The 15,642-nt window shown below is 28.2% G+C and overlaps 2 protein-coding genes across 2 annotated transcripts; both read right to left on the reverse strand.

Moving 5' to 3' along the window:
• On the reverse strand, window positions 1-3,699 carry LOC132926930 (spermidine synthase-like). Its single transcript, XM_060991356.1, has 5 exons — window positions 3,488-3,699; window positions 2,068-2,188; window positions 1,732-1,978; window positions 959-1,188; window positions 1-153 (listed from the first exon to the last, which is right to left on the reverse strand). Exons 1-5 carry the CDS (start codon window positions 3,616-3,618, stop codon window positions 1-3), a joined length of 882 nt encoding a protein of 293 aa, XP_060847339.1. The 5' UTR covers window positions 3,619-3,699.
• A 3,642-nt stretch (window positions 3,700-7,341) lies between these two features.
• On the reverse strand, window positions 7,342-15,371 carry LOC132923924 (33 kDa inner dynein arm light chain, axonemal-like). Its single transcript, XM_060987935.1, has 5 exons — window positions 15,273-15,371; window positions 14,385-14,664; window positions 12,864-13,009; window positions 11,037-11,234; window positions 7,342-7,380 (listed from the first exon to the last, which is right to left on the reverse strand). Exons 1-5 carry the CDS (start codon window positions 15,369-15,371, stop codon window positions 7,342-7,344), a joined length of 762 nt encoding a protein of 253 aa, XP_060843918.1.
• Between the last annotated feature and the right edge of the window lie 271 nt (window positions 15,372-15,642).

A 15,642-nucleotide genomic window follows, 5' to 3' on the forward strand; every position in this document is an offset into this window, starting at 1 on the left:
TTACAAATTGTTTTCGACGTCGTCCAAAGCGTCAATGACAAACGCGGGCAGTGCAAACGCCGCTTTATGAATGTCGGTAGTGTAGTAACGAAGCTTCATATCCTTCCGTTGTTGATTAGTCAACTGGTGCACCGGATTTAAAAAGTTGATATTCTGCAAGACAAAAAAAAAATCAAATAAAACATGAAATTCATCTATTCCGTTGTATGATCGCCGATTGGCTCACATCGGCTCACACGTCATGAACTGACAAAGTTCGATAACAGACGATAGCAAACGGTGGTTTACGACGGCGCTCGGCGTACCGCAGTGCACTTGGTGTGGGAAATTAGACCTTAAAACCGCGAAGCGTATTAGTATTATTTATTAAGGGTTGTTTTCAAAAGAAAATTTATTTTTTTAAACTCAGTATATTAAATTAAACTAAATCAAGAGTGCCTATATCTAACATTTAAACTTTACTTTTAACTACAAAACAGAATAGCCTTCGAGTTGTCTATGAACTAATGAAGTCACAATATTATATACATTAGGTATATCGAAATCGAATTGAATAATTACAGGTACAGTATCTACGAATATTATATCAATTTTAGGCAATAGGCATACCAATAGGGATTGCATTATTACATTATAAATATTGCATATTTTATAATAAAGGTAACTTACTAACTTGCATAACTAAAATATCATTAGTCTTGTATATTAAATCTTAACTATAACCATTAAATGAAAAAATTATACAATTTCTATATGAAACTCGGTATTTATGTGAAGTTTTCTATTCATAGGTATACACGTTTTCATTTTTTAGTAAACACTAAATACACTCGACAACGGTCATCGATTTAATCATTAAATTAACGACGAATAGAATATTATTCATAAATCTAAAACTACATAATAATATGTCGATACTAGTATCATTATTATTATTATTATATTATAACATGTATACCTCGTCAAGACTGCCGAGTGCGAAACCAATCTGACCCGCCGGGTAAGTGGACACGTACGACGTCGCGTATGCCGCTTTGGCGAATACTTCTTTGCAATGGTTGCGCATCGACGCCGCGTTTTTCAAATGTCCCCAGAAAGTATCTGCTTGCGAACACACGATGCCGCCGGCCCGAAGTGCGCGTTTCATCAATTCAAAGTAAGACCTCTGGAATAGCGAAACAGCCGGACCTGTTCGATTGGTGAAAAATATTGAGAATAATGTAAAAATCGTGTGTATAATAGGTAATTACTCGTGTATATTAATAAGAATTACAATCGACGATTTGCACCACGAATCAAAATCATGATTCACCGATATAGTCCTGCAAAACTAGTTCGACGTTCGATGAATTTTATGATCATAGTATATAGTGCTAATTGTAATATTAATAGATATTTTAAAAATTAATACTTTTGTTATTTTTTAAAATAATTTAAAAAATGAAATTTAATTTAGTCTATTTTAATCGTTCTGATTAAAAAAATATGAGCATTTTTTTTAAGATTCAATAAAAATTTTTAAAAAAATACAAAACGATTAATGATAGACCAGTGAAGTTTGTGTCACCTATTTTTTTTATAGATAAAAAATACATCCAAAAGAACTTGCATTATATATCGGTGAAATATTTTGTCATATAAAATTAGTTGGGTATGTGAAATAATCTATTATGAGTTATGACCTTATGAAGTTATGAACCTAAAAAGTCGATCGATAATAATAAAAATTACCGATGGGATCAGAAGAATCAGTTATAATGACGTCGTAGTACTGAAAGTGTTCTTCCATGAATTTAAAACCGTCAGCTACATACAGGTTGACTTTGGGACTGTCGAATCCTTTAGCCATGAACGGTAAATATTTTTTAGACAATTCGATTACGCGTTCATCGATTTCCACTTGGTCAATGATTTCGACCAATGGGTGTTTGGCTACTTCCCTTGCAACCCCTCCATCACCACCGCCTACGATTAGCACCTGTTGATAAAAGTCGATTAATGTTTACGATTATTATAAAATAGGTATAGAGACTGTACACATATTTGATCTATCGTAAGAATACCAACCCTCTGCGGTTTCGGGTGACTGAAGAGTGGCAAAAAAGAAATCATTTCTTGATAAGAATACTCATCGAATTCCGTGCACTGAATCATTCCATCAAGTACCAGTACGACGCCATGCGATTTGCTTTTGACAAATAAAATATTTAAATTATTAAAAAACAACATTGAGGTATCAATGTTTATAATATTACATTAATATCGAAAAACGATTTATACATATATTACATACCAAATCATCCATTTTACGTAAAACACTCATAATTTTAAAAACAATTAACGTTTTTGAAAATATTATTTAGTAACGACTTAAAATTATATAAAAGTAATATTTTAAAAACATTAGTATTTCCTGAAATAAAGAGTGTTGCTTACGTTTAATAGATCACTCTGTATGTGTATATTATACATCATTGGTTTTTACGATGTTTCAATATTTAAGTAAGTTATGAGTGTATGAAATATTAATACAGTAAGTCCTCGTTTAACGCCGAGATTAGGTTCCTAGAAAACACGACGTTAACAAAAAAAAAAAAACGTTAATCGAAACACTTTTTAATTTTTACAGTTTATTATAATGGATTCCTGCTAATAAATGATGATTTTAAATTAATAACGTAAAATAAGTTTTAAAATGTTTTGTGACAATTGTTGGATTTGTTGATAATATATTTTCGGTAATAACATTCAAGTACGGAGAATCCCTGGTTTTTCGTTATCACGCAGCCGCCGCCGTGTCAATTTATCTGGCAACAACTATATTATAGTCACATAGGTACAAGGTACAAATGATACAATTATTTATATTTCACACTTGTTTTGTTTACTAAAAATGAATCTTATGTACTACTGTTACTACTGGTATATTATTATTATTTATTTTTTTTAATGATTGTATTTATGATTGATATAATATTATAACATGTAGGTAATAATAGTCATATAAATAATTGGTGAAAAATGTTAAAGAATTTTTTGTCATTGGATAAAATTGCTAGCAATTAAAATACGTTATTAATACTCTAGGTTATTATAATATATTGAAATATAGATCGTCAGTAATGTATTATATTATTTTATATAAATATCATAGACCTTATACTAATAGACTGGCCTTTTGACTTTTGTACACGAAGAACGGTCATAGATAGAGCCGATAGAGACGCTTTTCGGTGACTGAGTGACAGTAAAAGTATCGTATACTATAAAATATGTTATGTCATTATAATATTATGCCACAAGAAAAAAAAATGATAATAGTACCATATTATTGTACAATTGTACATTATACTTGACACATAGCTATGCTATAGGCGGCCTTGCCTACTGGCTTTAGTCTATTAGTATTATAAGATCTATGATAAATATACCTATTATAATTATTTAGTAATTAATCAATTTTTTTTAATAGGCGTATAAAACTTACGTTTTCAAGACTAATATTTCCTGATATTTGGACTGTTCCTTGTGCAAGACCTGTTCCACTTCCATGGAAAAACTTCTACCCGGCAACAAGTCAGTGAACTCGCTGAACCATCCAGTCTTCAATTTGTCCATATTTAAAGACCACCAACAACAACAACGATAACGACTGCGGGTTTGTTAGCTAGCGAGTACTGTACGTCTTGATGATGTGAAGTGCACACCGTACTACCGTAGACTGACTAGACTGCAGTAAAGTAATACTGTCGGCCGTCGAGTATTGGTTGCCCGGGGCCGTATCTACAAATTACAATAATGAATGCTTTCTCCGGTAACCTTCGAAATAAACGCCCAAATCTAACTTAGCATGTGTACAAAGGACAAAGGTAGGACAGACGAACGATATACTATAAATCAAATATAATATATTATATTATAGTATATACCAGGACGTTTGAAATAATGTGATAAAAACACGAGACACTTATATTATCGGGCATTTGTTTTGAGTAATGAAACTGTTTTTATTATATAGTTATTTTTTAAACCATGCTTTTTTTTTATTATTCTTAACATTTTTAAACGGTAAGTTACCGGTGTTTTTGATTACATATTTTGCAGCGTAGGTATAGATACATATTATTTTGTCTATATTTAAAAGCATTTTCTTAGAAGTAATTATCTCTAAATGTCATACAGTAAAAAGAAATCATGTACAAATATTAATTATATCTAACTAGTATATTACCTATCTATGACAAATTTAGATTTTTATACATTATAGTATATTCTGTGTAACTATATTGAGTTGAATGCTGTTATTAATTACTTACCAGTTACCCACCTTTAAATCTAAATTGAATGCATTATAAGAATAATGAATATACATTTTTATGAAATCTATACTACTATTTAGCATGAAAAACAACTGGGGTACCTACTGCAGGTAGATAGTAGAGTACCTAGTGTATATTTAAACCAAGTCGTTGTAAAGGGGAACTTTTACTCTTTCGGACCATCCTTCCTCTTATATCCGTCTAATTTATTATCAGAAACAAAATATCTTAAACCATGCTTATTAGTGTTATACCCTATACAATTTCGCCTTCGGCGCATAATATAAAAATTTTAACTAATGATGCACATACTACCTTACCGTCTCCTTGGTGTTCTTGGACGTCACGACTTCATTCATCCAATTTTCCGGAACTGCAGCATCAGGTAAACCCTCACCAATCCGCACCTCGAGTTCTCTCCGCTTTCTCCACCACGGTCGCAGCGGAAAATTGTGTATTCTACATCGTCTCCATCGTCAGACACTTCGGGTCCTCCATTAATTTATCTTAATCATATAGTTCTGGATGCAGCCATGGCTGGTCATCATCTGAGTTAAATCGAAATCCGTGTTACCGAACTTCCTCTTAAACCAAGGCTCCACTTCCCTAATCAGCCTCTTTGTCTAGGTCCCAATATCCGTGGTCTTCCATTCTTCCTGGCACCTACGATAGGTGGCGGCTCTAAGGTCTTCCTCGTTTCTATCTAACAGTCGTTTTCTCTTGACGCTCCATAGCAAACAGATGTATGGGAATGATCCCCCATACAACTGCAAGCGCCTAGAAGGATTCTGTTCTATACGCCATACACTCTCAATGCCATTTTCCTTTGTGGTCTTGTAATATTGAGGCGTTGGACTCGTATAATAGAGACCCAACCCATATAGGTACAGCATATAGTTACCGACTGTTCACTACCGATTCCAACAGCTTTCTGCGACGCTGTAAGGATCCACCTACGTTTGAAAGCTGTCACGGTACTTGTTGCCTGCGTCGCCACGGTTTCGAGGTTAGCTTGAAAGCCGAGCTTTCTCCTCAGCTCTACGCCGAGATATCGCGATTTATCTATATAGGTCTTATAATTGCACCAGTAAGGTTGAAGTTCGGATCCCCGTTTCCTCATTTTTTGCTTAGAATGGTCGCCGTCGTTTTTGCAGGCAACACAATACATTTTTGGAGAGTAGTAGAAGCCGCCTCCTCGTGGTAGTCTCTGGGTAATACTAAATGGCTTTATAAAACTAATTAACACAAATAAATAATTTAAATATAACAAATTTATTATTATGTTAGATATAAATAATTTAAAGTAAGTGTTCCCAAAATGTGTATTATAAAAATTTGGTCGGAAAGTACTATATAATATTCTTGGGCGAAAAGGGAAAGTAGTTTTAAAATATTTGGGCGAAAAGAGACGTGGGTGAAAAGCGAAGGGTCATTTTTGGGCGAAAAGAGTACCGCCCTTTTTTGCGACGACTGGTACTTGTGTAACATCCCCTCAGTCTTATAAGTTTGGAACATTATTAAGAAGTTACAGGTAAACCATATAAAAATTAAGTAAGGTTAATAGTATAATAAATAAAGGTAGTATTAATAGGGATCTATAGTTGAGATTTGTGATGAACTCAATACCTTTTTGTTTTTTTAAATGTTAGAGCTATTTTAAAAATTCAGATACATTTTTAATTGAGAATAATATTATTGAAGACAGTATATTTTTTAAACCAATAGAAGCATTGAAATTAAAACATTCCTTACAAAAATTAAGAATTATACTTCATTTTATGAATACGATTTAATAAATTATGTACATAAAAAGTATGTTTTTTTTACTAGCTAGCAGTAATAGAATTTAAAGTAGATAGATTTAACATTTTTTTTCTACTGCTTCGCCTATCATTAAGGTAAACCTTGTGACGATAAGCGAGAGTCAACATTCAACATATTATAATATTAGCATCAAAGTATAACTCAGAAATAACATAAAATAAATTTTATAATTAGTATAACTTAGTATAATTAATTAGAATAAATGTATATGTATTATAGGTATAATATAATTATAGTTTTAATAATGTAATTACTGTGGGCCAAATATGTGTAATACAAATGAAGATCTTTTAGTATTAAAATAGTTAAGGTAGGTACATAGTTTTTTTTATATAAATATAACTTTAACGTCTTTAACTGTTACTTAGTAACCATTTTTTAATTAATAATTTCAAACGAGCATGCTATTTACAATTCTGTAAAGTGGGAGTTTTTCATATAACTTTATTCCGGTTATTATATGCCTTTGACAATTTATTATCCAGGGAACGTTGACTAATGTCGTTTAATTTCTATGAAGTGATCAATAATTTCTTTAAATATATTTGGGCTATTAGAAAATTTCAAAAACTTCCTCCAGTGCATTATAAATAAAAACGTATTTTTGTTTGATTGTATTAATTTTTCTTTGTTCTAAAATTTGTCGATATTGCTTTTGTACTATAAACTATATAGTATGTAGTATGTAAATATGACGTAATGATTTTATATTAATAATTATGCCTATTAATTTTTACTTTTTTTCGTCGTTGATTAAATGATAAATAAACAATACAATTTGTTGGTTTTTAATTCGGCGACACAAGATTTTTATAAAATTACAATATGAATGATGAATGTATTATAAAATTCATGATCATCGACCAAATTGCGTGTAACCCATGCAGACGAGTGCGCGTGATATTCGAATAGGTAGCAACCACAGATTTATATAAAACAACATATTATGTGGTAGCAACCGACAACGCATTGTGCAGTTGTAGTATATTAATTATTATATAGGTATTAAATGAACTAATATATTTTATAAAATATATCCAATTATATTATATCTATATAAATATGTCGAAAATGTATTTCATTATTTATGCAATTACAATAATATAAACTATATGCGTAACACACTTCATCCTGTTCTTCTACACACCATACGTGTTAGTATGTAGGTGATAATGTTACTGCAACAGTTGTTTTCATTTTATACTCTTTTCGGTGAAATTATTGACTCCAATTGAATCTAAAAACACACGATATAGAAAAGTTCACTATTTCATAGGTGTATCCAAAAAAAAAATACTAATAATAATAATTTTAATCAAATAATTGTTCGGTATGCACATAATGAATACACGAAAATACTTCTAAAAAGACAGTGTGTAAACAGAGTAAAGAATGAAATAATATATTAAAATTAAAGAAAGAAAAATAAATAAAATTTGGTGTTACAGGGTGGATAGGAAAACATAGATCTATTATAGAAAATGTATTGATTTATAAGAAGCTAAAATGATACAACATTTAATGTATATTTTAATTGTTTATTAGCTACAGATGAAATGTTTAAACATTTCTTTTTTATTGTGTAAACCATTACAAAGAGATATTATTGATTTAATCGAAGTGGTAATTCATTTAGATAAATATTTAACTAAAAAGTAGGTTTACCTATGAGATAAAATATTTCATTAAGTTTTAAGCATCAAACAAAATATCATTATAATATTTCTAAAGACTAATGAAAAGTACTTTAGAATATAATATTTAAATCATTTGTAGATTATTTTATCAATCAAATTAATACTTGTTCGTATTATATAGTATATAAATCAATCATAAATGGATCTAACGATTTGGAATGAAAACAGGATTATTGGTATATTAGAATTATTACATTTTTAAAAAAAATCAGATGATTTTAAATCCCTGATATAGTTTTATAGGGAGTTAAAATAATAAAGTATGGTAAAACGTTCTAGAAAGAATGAAAAAAAAACTAGAATTTTTTTTTTTAATTTTATAATTTTTTTGATGAAGATTGATTTCCACGCATATACAAGTTATTAAAATAAAGATGAAAGTGTGTATCGCTCTGCTGTATAATAATTTGTAGGTATCGAGTGAGTTACTGTCGTGGATGTACCTAATAAATTTGAATTCAAGATATTATCATTGCATACAAAAAACGGTTTTAAACGAAGATATTTGTTAGCATTATATAGATAACCAAACCTATCACTAAGTAGGTATATTTCATTATATGTTTTTTTTGATATTGTTCCTAAAATAATTTATTTTACTATTAGTATTTCGATAGGTTAATTCAATATTTGCCGAAAACATTGAATTTAATACATTATTAGTATTAAATATTCGTAATTACAATAATATATATACATATATTTATACCATATTTTATTATTGTTATTAACTTCGAAATCAGCACCACTTTACCGTAAGTCCGTAAAACAGTGTGAATAGATGCACAGTAAAAATAGGTAATTGCATAAAGTAAATCTATGTAGGTACATATTTTGAGAATATCGTTGTCTACTAGTGAAATTCATAACATACGTAAGACTGTAAAAGTAAGTTTTAAATTCAATGTCTATGCAAATAATGTTTTAAAATTATAACAAAATAATTTTGTGCTCAGGTATAAAAAAAATAACCTATGTTGAATTGCCAAATATTAAATAAAAGTAAAATATGACTTTTTATCATCTACGTGAAATATACATGTGATACATACTTTCCTATATACGTATCGTACCTTCCTATATTTTATAGAAGTAAAAAAAACAACACCATTTATTTAATTATAATTTTATTTTTTGAACGTGCATATTAATTTATAATAAATATATTTTTTTTTAAATTAGTGAAAATAATTTATTTTAATTTGATTTAAATAATCTCTAATTATTTATCTATATGCGCAGTAAATTAAATTTGTATACGCACTCTACGACAGCGTGCAACAGTCCACTGCACTACGCGGCTCACGCACTAAAATTAAATTGTACATCCTAAAATCCAAAATTCTATAACTTTTTCCTACAATATTCTTTCCTAACAAAATATCCTGTCTCGTTTTATTATTATTCACTAAATTTAGTAAACAGTTGTAAATTAGTATACTTTTAATTATTATCAATTATCATTAAAAGTGTATGCGGCTCGCAAGTAATTTAAAAAAATTACATTTGGCCCTTTCTAAAATCTTAGTGAAGACCGCTACCCTACGAGATACTGAGATACAAATTTGTATAAATTTGAAAGCGGTATTGTGTCATTTTTGTGTGCGACACCTAATATATGCATATAATATGAGTTTGGTGCGGTAACTTTTGGTATTGGGTATTTGGGCCATGCAGTTTATGTAGGTACAGTAAAAAAACGAACTGTATAACAACGTAGGTGCAAGGTTTTTAGAAAAATAATATTTTATTTCTATTTTTTGTTTAAAATAAGTATATTATAATATACTCTATAAAAATGTAAAACAACTATGACTGTATCTGCGCTGCACGAGTATATTCGAGCGTACCTATGTAATTTGCGCCACAAACAACCTGAAGAAAAAAATATGTATGTAATTTGCGCCAGAGCTTGCGCTAATGTGCAGTTGTGCATAAAATGTGCAGTTCTTATTTAAATGTTGTGCAGTTCATAAAAAATTATATGTTTTGAATTTTTAATAATTAATTCTATATGTCTATGAGCTTATAACATAGATATCATTTGACAATATTTTGTTTTTCAAATTAATTAGAAATTATGATTGAAACATTTATCATTTATCTATGAATATCAAGAGATTAAATCTATTACGGTCTTTAAGATAAACCGTGGTCATGACCATTGTGTTATGCCACCAAATATTGTGATTGTGCTCAAATTAATAACCATCTCCAATTAGAAAATATTGTTATCGATGAATAGGTTGTCATAAAAAAGAAAAAACATTTAAAAATTAGATTAATATTAATTGTTGTTAATTAAACTTTAAACTGACAATATTTAATATTTATGAATTTATTATATAATTTATTATATAGTATGTGTTATGTATTATACGCGAGCGAAGCAAGCATCAAATTTTTTCACTTCTGAAAAACACAGAGTGTGTAGCTCTAATATTTCTTTAGCGCAAGCTCTGATTTGCGCCACCTTTTAAAGTTGTAGTTTACGCCAGATATAACTAAATGAAAGTACATTGTATAATCTGAACCATTTTGTACCTTCAAAACTTGTAATTTGCGCCACTTTTAAATAACTAAACAATTTTTTTTACAAAATAACATATTATTTATTTTTAATCATTGATCAATCAAATTAATTTTAATAGATATACATTTCTTGAAAATTACTTTAAAAAATATCAAATATAAGTACCTACAATTCCTGTAATTAAAAAAAGCATATAAAAATCAGTTATATTATAACTACAAATAAATGTAGGTACATAATAATAAAATAACTTCAGCCATATTATAGTTATAAATAAATGTATGTAAGTATACTTAAATTCCAACAATTGAAGTTAAAAGTGTGATCCGCCGCAGATCACATATTCTATTTTGTTTTCTGTCGTGGCGCAAATTACAGAAATTAATTTTTAGATGTGACGCAAAATACATGTTATATTTTTAAAATTCGGCGCAAACTACATACGTACTTAAATTTACCTATTGGTGGCGCAAATTACAGGTAATAAAATTGGCGCAAAATACCATCTCCCGTATATTGTATCGTGAGGATTGTCTTTGTGGCCTGTTAGGGAAAACCAATTGTAGGCTTATTTTTGTGACATCCACAATGAATAAAATGATCTATGATTACATTTCAATTTCCCTATATGAACTTATATTAATATCTTATATCATTTGTTACTTTGATCAGTTGATTGGATTTTTTCAGAGATGCTAATTCTTCGGCTTGGCGTTTGATCGCCGCGTCGCGTTGTTCGGCCGCGTCTTGTTCAAGCTTCACTGTATTCACATTAATTTCAGCCAGCTCAATCTCTAAATTTTTGTTTTCATAAATCAGCTGGTTAACTTTTGTTGATAAATCGGATTTTTTGTGTTCCCGCTAAAGACAAAGGCTAAATAAGTTATCTAGTTTAGGGAATTTGATTTAAATAAGTATGTTCCCAAAATTATATTCTAACCAAATTATTATAGATAAAAATTTAAAAAACATTAAGATAGACAAGCGCAGACTTTATCCACAGTGTATGTAGGCATACAAATGATACAATGGGCTCCTTAAAAATATAGATGTACATACCACTGCGGCATTGCCTTATAAATATGAATATTTATGATTGCCACTATTATTGTTATAATGTTATTACTGTTTTTATTAGACAATAATATTAATATTAGGTTTATTAATATTTTATTTTTAAAATTGAAAAATAAAACCTATTTTTATAAAGATATATTATTGAAAAAGATATAATTTCATGATTCTTATCACATAATAATATTAAGTGATATTTACGACTATCAATATTTTACGTAATATTACACGTATGTGTTATTTTTTTATTATTCTAAAAAAATGTTACTGTATGACCCACGAAACCATTTAAACAGTGTGATACATTAAATTATGTAATGTTGAGAACACTTGTATATGGATGCTATTGTGGTTTTAGTTTTAATTTTCATTACCAAGATATGATGATTAAAAGCAATTAATTGTCGTATTTTAAGATGTTATATTGCTATAGCTTCACATGATTATGAGCATAATATTGTATTAATATGTATACCTGATTAAGAAAACTCCTATAATAAAATTTTAATGTTTTTGTGGGTCCTATACAGTTAACTTCCAAAAATGGACTAATAATACTAATACTACTATCACCATATTAAAAATATCAGTCTTAGGTATAGTTATATATATACTATATAGTTTATACAAATAATAGTTACTCAGTTATATTAAAAACAATAATAATAAAAAAAATTGGTTATTTTATTATAATAAGTCAATACAAAATAAGTGGTAAGTAGTACCTACTTAATACACTTTTAATACTAAATAAAATAAATGTATGGTAATAAAATAGTTAAAAATATTTATAACATTGCTTAGGTTTAGTTTTTTAATCTATATTGTAAGTAGGTACTCAAAATTTGATATTTTATTTTAATTCAGTTTTTTAGTTTTTAATTTGTACTTGACAATTTATTGTCCATATGGTTTAGGCTTATTAGAACTTTGTATTAAAATTACAGTCTCGGTTTCAATTCGTTTAAGACTTCAATACATTTATATGTTTATGTATTAGTATGCTATGCGGAGACCGGAGACTCAAAATAGAAATTAAATTTGTTATGGAAAAATTCGCGTGCATTGGTTATACGTTTGTACGCTGAATGCTTAAACTTTTTTCCGCCTATAAATGTGAAAGAAAAATGAATCCTTTGAATTCGAAATTGCAATCTTATGTTGATACATTATATTTGAAATATTTGGTGCCAATTATAAATTTATTACCAGTCCATTAGGAGTCAATTAGTAGGTACTCGACTCTTTTCGTTTACGATATAATTTAGGGTACGTTGGGAGACAACTATAATATACGCCACTATTGTATATTTTCAATAATAGATACACGTTGTCACGTTGTGGATTCTTTTGATTTTTCTATTATTATGATATTTAACCTAATACGTACGCAAAATATAATATTATGACACTTGCCCGTAATAACTTTCGTATTCCGTTAGCTAATACGCTTTCGTACAGTTCTTTATATGCATCAATGGTCATCTGAATTTCATCACGGATCTGGATCAACATGAAACCCCGTTCCGTGCAGTTTAACGTTACTTGTCTTATGATTTCATCTGCATAAACATGGATTCAATGAGCATTAATTCGTTGTTAAATGAATTTAAAACACACATTTTGAAAATAATATATTTAACTCAAATATAATGCAATAGTCATTGTTGTAATATTAATTAAATATTTTTAATTAATGTTTGCCTAAAAAATATTTAAATTAATAACGGATTTAAATGTCAAATCCCAGATAAGTTTTAATATTTAATTTTTTTTTATCCATAATCTACTGTCAGAAAGAGCCATATCTAAATGTGAAAATGGAAATCTTCATCATGACGATTCTCTTAAAATACTCATCTTAATTTATCTTAATTTTTAATTTTTAATGAAAGAGTATATCGCGGAGCAGGTCTTGAGCCTATTTCTGATTCTATAAGTTGATGAAAAATCGAGTTATTAATTTCTTAAACAATCAGCAGATGCGGACATAAAGTTTTTTTTTCATCCCTGTTACCAATCATTAGTTTTTTTTACTGAATATCTGATGTAGTATAATAGCACAAAACTTTTTCGATATTGTTTTTGGTTCACACTTTTAATAAATCCAACGATGAGCGGGACAGCTATGTTGAGTTAATATATCGGAAATATCATCTATGCGCCAAATCATAAAACCAAAAACATTATTTATCTTCACGAACTACGCTAAATGTTAGCATCAGGTACATAATCAAATTTAACACAGATTTTTTACGAGAATCAAAGTGCACGGGGCTAATAAATATATAAATTTATAATTACGATGAAATCGCTCTGATAATATCTATTTTTAATGTATATTATATAGAATGCATATAGATGTATAATATTATAAACCAAAACACTTAAAAGAATCAAGGAAGTCATATTGGCTAACACTGGCGATACAAGAAAGGTACATTATAAATTATAATATATATTGTAAATAGGTACGTTAAATATGTGTATCTCATCTTCTCACTCTTTTGTTAATACGAAGTGATTTGTTTTCGTAAACCGGACACTACTTAAGGATTTTTAATTATTTTTTTTTTTTAGTAGATTCTATTTAATGTTTTTTATAATTCAAGAATTTTTACACAATAACATACTATATAATGCTTAGACAAATAAATAAAAAATACAAAATCATTAAACGTAATCTTTGTCTTTACATAATTCCAAATGTTTCTAAATTTAAGCTAGCTAATGTAAAAAATAATATTTACGTACGTTTAATAATACGCTAAATATTAACGTTTAATTTAATAAATTATTCAACATCGATTTGTTGTACTCCTCCCCTTTCTACAAAAAAAGAAAAAAAATTTCTATGCGTATTATTCTATTCCATCTACTGGCTTCTTCAAGGTCTTATATAGCCATATAGGTATGTCTCAGGTATTTCAAACTTACTGAAACATTGGCCGTATAATTCCTGCTTAATCGGGCAAATCCCAACTTCTTTGGCATTAAATTGTCTCAAATATGTATCAAAATCCTCACCGAGTTTTTTTACATTTAATTCTGTAGCTGGTTTATTGGATACACATTGACGAAACCTATTACCGTTCACTTCCCATTCTCTAGGTGGTAATATACAATTCAAAATGTCATCACAACTATATCGTTCGCATTCGTCCGTATTATCACCAGATTCCATTGGACGAGCATTGCTCTTAATAGAACTTTTATCCTAATGAAGTAAATTAAAAAAAAATTGGTATTTTTGTATATCATATAAATACCACATAGAATCTACATACAATTTCTATTAATTTTTTTTCTAAAAAATTCAAGATTTATGCCTTATTCGTGAGCAAAAAGTATATACACTTGTTTGTTACTAGTTAATATTACAAGCTTTGAAGTTTACAAAATTAATACTATATTCCAATCAGTAATAATTCATGCAATCTGTATTTATGTTGCTCTAGTAATATATATTTTTTTCATTCAAATTGTATTAATAGGTACAAAGAAATATAGGCATGTTTATTTTTTTCTTAATTATTATTTTCCATTATCAATAAAAATTATCATATTATGCTACGAAACATTTTTTATATATGATTAATTTAAAATGAAGGGAGTAGTTTTGTTACTTCTTGTATTGGACATTACCCAAATAGTTTTATTATAATTTTTGGTTTTATAAATAGGATTATATTTATGTTAAAATTTAAATAATATATAAGTTAAAGATTTCTGACACTGGCAATTTCTAAAATATTATTACAAGTATTTACAGGAAATATTAAATGGTACCTACCTATAACTAATTTAAAAAAAAATAGTATTTACCTGTTTAGAAATGCTATTATTAGGTATCAATAATGGTTTTTCAAATAGTACCAAATTAACTCTGGATTGAAGTAATAATAAATCTTCATCAACACTCATTTTAAATATCTTCAACCACTAGGTAATTATTAATATATACCTACCTAGTGTCTATAATTGTTTGGAATAAAATATTATTCTATTTTTTAAACAAAAATGTTGATTTTTTCTTATAAATTATATAAATATTATATGAAAAAAATAAACGTTATGTCGATTTAATTTTCAATAAACAAGGAAATCAGTGTTAAAATATAACATGCTTAATGTCATGGAAACTATTGATTATAGAATTATAAATTCTATACATAAATGTGTTATATATATATAT

This window comes from Rhopalosiphum padi, chromosome 3 (assembly GCF_020882245.1).
Source record: "Rhopalosiphum padi isolate XX-2018 chromosome 3, ASM2088224v1, whole genome shotgun sequence".
Lineage (NCBI taxonomy): Eukaryota > Metazoa > Arthropoda > Insecta > Hemiptera > Aphididae > Rhopalosiphum > Rhopalosiphum padi.